The sequence below is a fragment of the Coffea arabica genome, chromosome 1c, assembly GCF_036785885.1.
Source record: "Coffea arabica cultivar ET-39 chromosome 1c, Coffea Arabica ET-39 HiFi, whole genome shotgun sequence".
Taxonomy (NCBI): Eukaryota; Viridiplantae; Streptophyta; class Magnoliopsida; order Gentianales; family Rubiaceae; genus Coffea; species Coffea arabica.
In genome coordinates this window covers 35,062,331-35,073,674 of record NC_092310.1, presented here as the reverse complement: position 1 = coordinate 35,073,674, position 11,344 = coordinate 35,062,331, and the positions used below count along the sequence as shown (strand labels likewise).

The 11,344-nt window shown below is 39.3% G+C and overlaps 1 protein-coding gene across 1 annotated transcript; it reads left to right on the top strand.

Annotated features, from left to right (window-relative positions):
• Window positions 1-591: 591 nt before the first annotated feature.
• On the top strand, window positions 592-6,237 carry LOC140005193 (uncharacterized). Its single transcript, XM_072045691.1, has 4 exons — window positions 592-984; window positions 1,605-1,684; window positions 1,823-2,214; window positions 5,987-6,237. The coding sequence occupies exons 1-4, from the start codon at window positions 592-594 to the stop codon at window positions 6,235-6,237; spliced, it is 1,116 nt and encodes a 371-aa protein (XP_071901792.1).
• Window positions 6,238-11,344: the final 5,107 nt, after the last annotated feature.

Sequence of the window (11,344 nt, the reverse complement as noted above, 5' to 3'; positions counted from 1 at the left end):
GAGCAATAACTGGACCTCCGCCAGGGGCATTACCAGTTGTTAATCAGAAAGGAGGATATCCCGAAAACTGCATTCAACTCGAGATACGGGCATTACGAGTTCGCGGTTATGTCCTTTGGACTGACCAATGCCCCTGCCGTCTTCATGGATTTAATGCATAGGGTTTTTAAGCCCTACTTGGATCGATTTGTCGTGGTCTTCATCGACGACATTATAGTCTAATCCAAGACACGTGAAGAGCATGAGCAGCACCTGAGGATTGTCTTGCAAACCCTAAGAGAGCATCAATTGTACGCCAAGTTCAGTAAATGCGAATTTTAGCTGGAGAAAATTTCCTTTTTAGGGCATGTAATTTCTCAAGAGGGCAATTCGGTTGATCCGGCGAAAGTAGATGTCGTGACTAATTGGAAGAGACCAGAAAACCCCACGGAGATTCGTAGCTTTCTAGGGTTGGCTGGGTACTACCGGCGTTTTATCAAAGACTTTTCTAAACTGGCCGGTCCTTTAACCGACCTGACAAATAAGCATTGTCAATTTATGTGGAATGACAAATGCGACGCGAGTTTTCAGGAATTAAAGAAAAGGTTGACCATGGCGCCAGTTCTAGTCCTGCCTAACGGAGTTGAAGGGTTTGCCGTTTATACCGATGCATCACGGGAAGGTCTAGGGTGTGTGCTGATGCAGAACCGAAATGTGATATCCTTTGCCTCTAGGAAGTTAAAACCCCACGAGCAGAACTACCCGACCCATGATCTGGAGTTAGCCGCGGTTGTTTTCGCTCTAAAGAAATGGAGGCACTATCTATATGGTGTAACGTTCGAGGTGTACTCAGATCACAAGAGCCTTAGATATTTTTTCTCCCAAAAGGAGTTAAATATGAGACAGCGACGGTGGATAGAATTTTTAGAGGATTATGACTGCACTATCAACTACCATCCGGGGAAGGCGAACATGGTGGCTGATGCCTTAAGTCGTAAGGCTCAAGTAGCAGGGTTAATGATCAAAGAGTGGGATTTGTTAGAATCCGTTTGCAAGTGGAAACCCTGCCTTGGGAGTCATAAGGTGGTTTTTAGTGATATTAAGGTAACATCCACCCTACTGGAGCGAATTAAAGAAGTACAAAAAGAGGATTTGATGGTGTGAAAGTGGGGAGAGAAGGTGGAAAAAGGGGAATCGATCGACTTCAACTTTGGTCCCCGAGATACCAAAACTGCGTGGTGGTGCCTACAGATGAAATGTTAAAGACGGAAATCTTAGAGGAGGCTCATCGATCCAAATACGCGATCCATCCGGGTAGTAGCAAGATGTATTAGGACCTAAAAGGAGCCTATTGGTGGGATAACATGAAGAAGGAAATCGCTCTGTACGTGCAAAAATGTCTCGTTTGCCAACAGGTTAAGGCGGTGCATCAAAAACCATCGGGCTTGTTACAACCCCTTGAGATACCTGAGTGGAAGTGGGAAAACATCACAATGGATTTCGTTTCAGGTTTGCCGCGAACGAAACGGGGACACGATGCCGTTTGGGTGATCGTCGATTGATTAACCAAATCGGCCCATTTCTTGCCGGTAAACATGAAGTACTCCATGCAAAAATTGACTCAGGTGTACATGGACGAGATCGTAAGACTGCATGGAGTTCCTGTGAGCATCGTCTCAGACAGAGATCCCCACTTCGTATCTAGGTTTTGGCAGAAGTTTCAAGAGATTTTATGGACTAAACTCAACCTAAGTACCACCTATCACCCTCAGACGGATGGGCAATCGGAACGAACAATTCAAACTCTCGAGGATATGTTAAGGACCTGCATTCTGGATTTTAGGGGTAATTGGGGTCAACACATGACCTTAGTGGAGTTTGCGTACAATAATGGCTACCATTCGTCCATTCAAATGGCACCATACGAAGCGCTGTACGGGAGGAAATGTCGGTCACCAATTTACTGGGATGAAGTTGGTGAGAGGAAAGTCTTGGACCTAACGGCTATTCCGTGGATGGAGGAGGCATGGGAAAAAGTGAAATTGATACGGCAAAGACTCCAAACGGCTCAAAGCCGACAAAAGAGCTATGCGGACAATCGAAGGAAAGACTTGGAGTTCGAAGTTGGGGACCGAGTTTTCCTCAAGGTTGCACCGTTACGGAGCATCACGGCGGGTAGAGGAAAGAAATTCCAACCGAGGTTCGTCGCACCTTACAAGATTTTCCAGAGAGTGGGTACAGTAGCGTATCGACTAGAACTGTTGCCGAGTCTCTCTAGAATTCACGACGTCTTGCACGTCTCGATGCTTAAGAAGTACTATCCCGACCCGTCTCATATCTTACAACTGGAGGAAATCGAGATAGATGAATTGCTCAGTTATGAAGAGAAACATGTACAGTTGCTTGACCAAAAAGTTAAAGAGCTGAGAAATAAGCAGATTCCTTTGGTAAAGATATTGTGGAGAAATCATGGGGTCAAAAAGGCTACCTGAGAGGAGGAAGAAGAAATACAAAAGAAATACCCTGAACTTTTCCTGAGTCAAGGTGAGAAATTTCGAGTGCGAAATTCTTCTAAGGGGGAGAGGGTGTGAGAACCCGTAAATTTTCTCATTTTCTAGGTTTTATTCTATTTAAGTGCATGCTTTTCTGCATTTTCTTTATTAGGAAAATTTTCTAGATAATTTTTATGAGTAAATATAGTTTTTAAATTATTTTTCTAGTATCGGTTAGTCTTTGAGAAATTAAGAGCGTATACCGGATGTGGGACCTGCTAGTGCGGAAAGTTCGGTAAAATTCGGCCAGTTAGGTTAAGTTTTGTATATCGGGTTTATTTTACTAGGTGTTAAGAGATAATTAGAGGTTACCAAATGGATTAGTGTGGGAGAGACAAAAGGATAGCTTTGCATTTAATGAGAGTGACAAGCGTCACTTGGTGATTTAATCTTACCTTTGACCACTATTCACTACTTTACCAATTAAACCAAAAATTGACCCAAAATCATCTTCATTTGAAGTTTATAGTGGCCGGCCTCATAAGGAAGAAAAGACAGGAAAAGCTCTCAAATTTCTTGCTCCAATCTTGCTCAATCTAGCAAATCAACCGTTTAAACTTCCAATTTCTCCACAAAATCCTTAGTTTAGTGTTTGTGAGGTTGTTGTTGGAAGTGGTTTGGAAGAAAGTGGTGCTTAGTTGCTTCTTCTCTTGAGTTACAAGGTGAGTAGCTAAGGAACCTCTCTTTTGTTTTTGATAATGTTAAATTTGTGGCTTGTATGAGTTAAAGAGAGGGTTTTAGGTGGTATTTCATGACTTTTAGTTGAGTTTGGTGAATTTTATATTTATTCTTGATTTTTTCTGTTTTTATATGTTTGATATTGTGTGGCCATGGATGATGGCTTGGGATAGTCCAGAATGAAGCTATAGTGCGTAAATTGTAGCGAATTGCGGAAAATTTTCACTTTGTGCGGAAAATTCCAGATTAGGGTTTCAATTTTTCCCTGTTCTGCCCGGTACTGTTGGACCTAGTTAAAGGCCGAATTAGCCTTAGGTTAAAACATGTAAGTTGTAGAGAATATTGTTTTATAGTTGCCTACAATATTTCAACCCAATCGGAGTAACGTAGCCTGTAAAAAGATAGAAATACCCCTGCTGCCCTGTTTCTGTCCGAAACTGATAATCAGCTTTGGTAATTAGTTAGTTTGACTGGGAATACTACTGATTTGGTTGTAGATGTCTTCTTAACATTTATAGCTTGGTATCTTAGCTTTCCGATGGCTTTGGAATCACTTGAATTGGAGTCATATGTGCTGAGATATGATTGAATGAATTAGAACTGCTGGTTGCATTTCATAGTAAACTTCGAACTGGAAAATCTGGGGTTGTTTTGGTAAATTTGACCTAGATACATTGCAAACTGGACTCAGTTTCCTTCTTCAACATTGTAGCTCTCTCTTTTAGCTTCGAAATGGTGTAAATTACACCTCAATCTGACAAGGGTAGCTTCAGTCGTGTTAATTCCGCTAAGCAATAGCAAATCTGCCTTTTGTTTTCCAACCCAAACTTCGTTTCCGCACATGTCCTAGTTTGATTTTGCACTTATACGTTCCATATGATTTTACTCTAGTGGTATGTGGATTCGGTTATGACTCGTATTCGAGTCTCATTGTGCTTGTTTGCATGTTTTAGGGCGAGACGGTGATTCAAGACGCTCTTTGGGCGGAAGTGTATGAAATTTCATTTGCTTGCTTGGTGAGTGTACTACTCACTTGATTGTTATTATGTGGCTTTGTTACACTTGAAATCGATGACTTGACTGCTTATTTGCATTATTGACGTTGATTGAGGTGAGGGTGTACTTGATCACTCTCACCCTTTATGTCTTATATGACTGTTTACTGTGTTACTTGAATGATACACGAACATACTTGAACTGGGGTCGTTTGGACGAATATCCAACTACCATTACTGTTGTCACTGAGCTCAACCCCATTTGTTGTCAATTGTAGCAAGTCAGCAAGGGCTTGGTCGAGAAAATTGACAAGCCATGGGGACTGTTTATATGGAATCTTGTAGTACGAGACTCTCGATTCCGATATACTCGAGTAATGCCAATTTTTCCACTGTTTGGAGTTCGGGCCCGATAGGGGTATGTTGGGTGGAAGGAATGGAAGTGAAGTGGAGTCTACGATTGGTTACACTTTGTACATTGACGGAGGGTCAATGAGATACGATCAAGTATGGCGAGCGAGGAAAGACGCTCTTGAGAGCCGTCCGTATCCTTTTACCATTGTTATTGATATGTGACTTTATTTAGCTTTCTTCTTGAATGATTTGGGATCGATCGACTCCATGCATAATTGAACTTCCTTGCTTGAGTGAAAGTATCTCACTGGGAGTAAGCTCACTCCATTAAAATTTGTTTTCCTCACAGGGCACCACTTTTGGGGACTATGATGTTTTGAAGCACGAGTTGGGCTAGTTTTAATATATTTTTGTAGAGCTCCTCGATAGTTGGAAAACCCTAAATGTATTTTGATCTAATTATCTTCCTCTTGTTTTGTAAATTACAAACGTATGTGTATAACACTGTTTAACCCTGTTCATGTATCATATTTGGTTTGGAAATGTTTTCCCGAGTTATGTGACATGGCAGCCACTATTCATTGGCGATTTTGATTTTCGTTTTGCTATCTTGCAATTTTGTATAGTTTGAGCGCGCTTTTATTTTTCCGAAACGTTTTTGATCGTGTTTAACTGCACCGTTTGTCCTGGCGAGAGTTGGGCAGGCAGTCCGCTAACCTCTTTGGTTCGCCTTAGGGGAAGGTGGGGCTGTCACACACTCTTGACATGTATCATGACTTTTGATTTATGTAAAGAAGTATGCTTTAATTTTAAAGTGTTCGTGCAACTTTTATATGTTTTTAAATTTCTATGCTTATTTTCCCTCTTTTAATTATGTGTTGAGACTCTTGCTATATGGATCGACGAGGACGTGGACAGGGTCGTGAGCATGGGTTTCAACAACCCTGTATTCCCAAGAGAGATGAGGGATCAGTGACTGGTTGGAGCCAAAATCCTAGGAATGAAGGGGTGACCAAGTTGCTACGACCCTTAATCGCATAACTGATGTCCTTGAGCATTTAGCTAGGGTTTTAATTGATCCCCGGGCAACCCATTCATTCATAGACCCTAACTTTATGAAGGGTATAGATGTAAATGGTGATTTCTTACCTTTTGATTTGGAAATTAAGACTCCTATGGGGAAACAGTACCTAATTGCTAATAAGGTTTATAAAAATTGTGAGATTTGGATTGGTGAGAGGAAATTGTTAGCAAATTTAATGAGCCTAGCAATTAAGGTATTTGATGTGATACTTGGAATGGATTGGTTAGTGCGATACCCTACTCAGTTGGATTGTAAGATAAAATTAGTAGAATTGTACATCCCGGGGGAAGCAACTTTGAAGTGAGATTTGAGGGGTCGACTAGCGTTGTCTGCTCTAATTTCAGGGATTCGAGCTAGAAAATTGTTGAATAGTGGGGCTAAAGGATATCTAGGCTTTCTTATAAATACACCTGGAGATAAGATGAAGATGGAAAACATGCCAGTAGTGAAAGAATTTTCCGATGTCTTTTCGGAGGAATTGGAGACGTTGCCTCCAGAAAGAGAAATAGTATTTAAGATTGATGTAGCTCCAGAGACGGCACCTATCTTTAAGACGCCTTACAGGAGGATAGCTCCAGCTGAGTTAAAGAATTGAAGTTACAGTTGGAAGATTTATTAGAAAGAACTGCTTCGCTTGGTCTCTGCGCGGGGTGAGTTTGGGTCAAAAGGTGTTATGGTCCCAATTATGTGAATAAGTATAAAGGACTAAGTGCTCTTCTTGAGCGTAAGTTGTGAATCATGGAAGTTGTAGGCATAAAAACTTTTTCTTGATACTTGAGTAAAATAGATATGTACGTTAGGTAGGAATCTTAAACTTGTTTGATTTGCTCTTGTGAGCATACGGCCCGAGATGTGAATTTTCCTAGTTTCGGATTCTTGTACCCGAGTATCAAAAGTGAAAAACACTAGAATAATGGTCGGTATCTCGGTTACACTTGAGATAAATTTGGATGACAAAAGTCAAGGCGTGAAAAATTCTAGTATTGGACTTGAGATTGAACTGATTAAGGAGAATGGATCAGTGAGTATCGTCAGGGACTAGTTTCGTGCATGTCTGGTTTGGGTTTCTCTGGATGATGGGTAGTTTTGCGATCGTCGTGAACATAAAGGTACTAGTATTATAGCTTGTTTCATTTCTCCCATACCTGTGTATCCTTGTTTCGTGTTTCCTTGATTTTGTTACGATTTGATTATGGTTGCATATGTATTTCTTTTAATTTCTTACTTAACTACTATTTTCTATTTCCTACCCTTCTATGATACCCTATAGGAACTTGGCTTTGATTCATATTTCTCTATAAGTTTTGGTTTATGTATGGGATTTTGGGGACAAAGACTTGAGTTCTATACTTATATATGAATTTTGACAGAATTAGGATGAACGTCTTGATAGAGGATTGCAAATATTTTCTAGACTTTATTTTATTTAATTGCACACCTTTTCTATATTTTCTTTATTAGAAAAATTTTCTAGATAATTTTTATGCATAAATATGGTTTTCAAATTATTTTTCTAGTATAAGTTAGTTCATGAGATTTTAGGAGTGGATACCGGACGTGGGACCCGCTAATGCGGTAAGTTCGATAAAATTCGGCCAATTAGGTTAAGTTTTGTATACAATGATTAATTTACTAGGTGTTAGGAGATAATTAGAACTTACCCAAATGGATTAATGATGGAGAGACAAAAAGATAGCTTTGAACCAAAAAGGTGACGAGTGTCACTTTTTTATTTCATCTTGGAATTTGACTACTATTCATGAACTTTACTAAATAACAAAAAAATGACCCAAAATCATCACTTTCTTCATCATCACTTGGCCAACTCCCTTAGGGAAGAAAAGAAAGAAAATCTCCAACTTTCTTCACTCCAATCTTGCTCCATCTCCTAACCCAACCGTTAAAACTTCAAATTTCTCCATAAAAACCCTTTTCTAGGTAGGATTAAGGTAGTTGGTGGAGTGGTTTGGAAGAAAGAGGTGCCAAGTTGCTTCTTTTCTTGAGGTTGCAAGGTGAGTAGCTAAGGAATTCCTTCTTTAGTCTTGATAATGTTAAATTAATGACTTGTGTTAGTCATAGAGTTAGTTTTGTGTAAGATTTTGTGACTTTTGGTAGAGATTGGTGAATTTTCATAATTATTCATGATTTTTCTATTTTTATGTGTTTAATATTGGTTGGCCATGGATGATGGCTTGGAATGGTCTAGAATGAAGCTTTGGTGCGTAAATTATAGCTATTTGCAGAAAATTTCCGCTCTGTACGGAAAATTTCAGATTTAGGGTTTATAATTGGGGCTTTTCTAGGGTTGCTAGAGAACACTTGAATTGGCTTTGTTTATGGGTATTGGAACCTTACTAAGGTGTATTGAAAGGATTATGACTTGTAATTGTAATTGTGGTGGTGTTTGATGAATATAATTGATTTTTTTTGTAGGTTGGAAATCTGAAATTTTAGGGGTTATGCTGTCCAAATTTTTGGTCCATATGATTTCTTGGAATTGGGTCGCTTAGAGGGTTAATTAGTGACCTTGGGGTTATCTAAACCCTTAGCACCAACCGTTCCTTATATTACTTTCAAGTTCTAATGGCTTTACATTAGTGATATGTGGTTTGGGTTTATGACTCGTATTCGAGTCTCATTGTGTTTTATTGAATGCTTTAGGGCGTGTCGGTGACGCAAGGCTTTCGTCGGACGGAAATTTGCGATAAGTCTCTTTGCTTGAGTGGTGAGTGTGTCGCGCCCCACTTTTTGAGGTGTGAAAGTAGTGTGTAGGATATGTAAGTGAACGTGTGTGAAAGTGAAAATAAAAGGCCGTGGGATTGTGAAATGCGACGGTTTGGCCAAACAAAGGGTTTTAGATAGAAAAGGAGTCGCCACTTGGTATAGAGTTAGGGTGTACCAAGTCACCCAAAAAGTGATTTTGTTTTTGAAAGAAAAGTAAACAAACCCTTTTTAAAGAATTTTTTAGGTCTACGTAACCAAAGAAAGGGATCGGGGGTCACATTTGATAAGGCAGAAGGCAAAGGCAAAGCCTAAGGCACTCCCCTACCCTAGCCAAAGCTAGTTGCGTGACTTAGCCCTTCTTTTACTAATTCTTCTACCCAAAGTATGTGTTGCATGTTTCAAAGCTAAAGACTTTTCCAAACACATTTCTTACTCCAGATGTTGTTCATGGTATTTCACTCAATTATAGATAACAAAAACAAGCAAGGTCAATTGAGTCACAGCTTCAGCAGAACAAAGGAAAAGGAAAACGACATGCCCGAACTGCTGCAACAAGTCGAAAGATTTAATCTTGTTGCAACAAACTCTTAATCTAAGGATCCAAGAACAAAAGGCCATACTCATAAAAGAAACATCAACATCAGTTATCAAGAATACCAAATAAACTCATGATTCTCATAGTCCTGTTACTAATTAACAGAAAACATATAAAAACAAAAGCAAAAAAAAAACCTTACAGTCACGTTCTTGGTAAAGTTCTCGGCAACAAATGGTGGTGGCGAGTTCCTCTTCCGTGGTTGCCACCAGTTCCAACCCTTTTAGCTCTCAGCCTTTTACCTTTTCAGTCTAGTCTACCCGCTGCCTCGGCTATCTCCCAATTTCTCTAACTCGCTCTATCTTTTCTCTCCTTCCTCTTTCTGTTTCTTCACTGCCGTAGCTTCCTTGAAGTTTTCTCTCTTTCTCTTTCTGTTTCTGTTTGGCCGCAAAATGATTCCAACGAACAGGAATTTAAAATGGAACTGACCCGAGTATGAATTTAAAACGGGACTGACCCGAACAAGAAAGTTAAAACGGGACTGATCTGAACAAGAAACTTAAAACGAGACAGAAATTTAAAACGGGACTGACCCAAACAAGAAATTTAAAACGGGACTGACCCGAACAAGAAATTTAAAATGGGACTGACCCGAATAATAAATTTAAAACGGGACTGGCCCGAACAAGAAATTTAAAACGGGACTGACTCGAACAGGTATTTAAAACGGGACTGACCCGAACAAGAAATTTAAAACGGGACTGACCCGAACAGGAAATTTAAAACGGGACTGACCCGAACAGGAAATTTAAAACGGGACTGACTCGAACAAGAAATTTAAAACGGGACTGACCCGAACAAGAAATTTAAAACGGGACTTCACTGGGGAGATTTAAACAATAAATTGAGTTTTTACCTGGGAGTAGTTCAAACTTTTGTACCAAGAGGGAGATTTGATCTCTGTAGCTGAAGCGATAGCTGATGTTGTTTCTTATGATCAAGCTTTGCCAATAGCATTATCACTTCGTCTTTGCTTACTGGGGAGCTTTTCTGACATCGATTTAGGTGCGAAAAGGAGAGTGGTTGTTTTCGTTTGTAAACACAACGTTCCTGCAAGAAAAGAAGAAATAATGGACTTGCCACCATCATTTGATCCGGTTTGCCTTGAGAATCGTGTAAACATGAGTCTTGTGATGCTTTTGCCTCTGTTCTGCGGCGTCTGGCTTAGTCGAACTTGTAATTTTGAAACCTTTCAATTCTTGAGACTGATAAAGTACGTATTTACCACGTCACCAAATCTATGTAGCAGCTTTGTTGCATTTTACCCACTTTAATAGATGATTGAATCCCATATCCTTGCACAAACCTTAGGGTTTATCATCCATTCGAATCCAATGGTGAAAGAAATTATGCATGAAAATTTGTCATATAAAAATCAATGATATATGCAAGATGATTTCCTATGTCAAACAAAGATGAACATGCAAAATAATGCAAACAACCACAAGCAGTCGAATGCAAATAATCAAGAGAAACCAAAAGGTTTTTAAAGATACATTTTGCAAAAGAATATTTGTAAAGAAAAATACAAATTTGGCCAACGAATATCATATTCAAGACTTTGGATATATTTTCTTCGGAATTTGATTCTGGCAGAAGTATCACAAACATGAGGAAAAGTCTAAATGAACCAGGTCACCAGCTGTTCCTTCTCGTGCTCATCTGTTGAGAAAACCTGCCTTGGCGCCCTTTCGGGTTTTCACCAAGGTTGCCCCCACCCTTTTTGTTTTTGTTTTGTCTTTTCTTCTTCTTTTTTCTTTTCTTTTCTTTTCTTTTCCTTTTCTTTTCTTTTCTTTTTCGAGGCGCCCTTTCGGGTTTTCACCTAAAAAATAATGAAATATCTCGACCATGATCGACTCAGAAACATTAGTTAAAGATTTCTGGCATCAGTAAAATGCACTTCCCTTGTGAGATTAGGTGAAGGCATTATAGGTATCACTTGCCAGTTGATTAACAAATTTCCTAATAGAAATACCACAAGTGACGAAAGGCAGGACTTTGGGCTTTGTAATGCTATGTTTTTAAACTCGGACCGGAACTCGACTCGGTCGAGGTCGGGGGTCAGGGGTCAATGGGTTCGACCGGGGGTCGATAGGGGGTCGACCCGGATGACGTCATATATACGTCATATATATATATATATTATATACACACACACATACCTGCAAATCAAATTTACAAAATATAACCAAAGAACCCAATCATCTAAATTTATATCTAATTCATCAAACAATTCACCAAATTCATCCAAACTCACAAATTTATAAAATAGAAATCCCATATATGTTCAATCATTAACAAATAGCAATCCAAATAAGGTAACAAGTTCATGTTCAAATGCTTGATAAATATCAATCTAAATAAAACAGCATGTTCCAAAGAA

Coding starts and splice junctions, on each gene's coding strand:
- LOC140005193 (XM_072045691.1), top strand. CDS start 592: ATGGCGCCAGTTCTAGTCCTGCCTAACGGAGTTGAAGGGTTTGCCGTT. Junction 985..1,604: donor CCTTAAGTCGTAAGGCTCAA/GTAGCAGGGTTA, acceptor AAATTGACTCAG/GTGTACATGGACGAGATCGT. Junction 2,215..5,986: donor CAAGATTTTCCAGAGAGTGG/GTACAGTAGCGT, acceptor CTCTAATTTCAG/GGATTCGAGCTAGAAAATTG.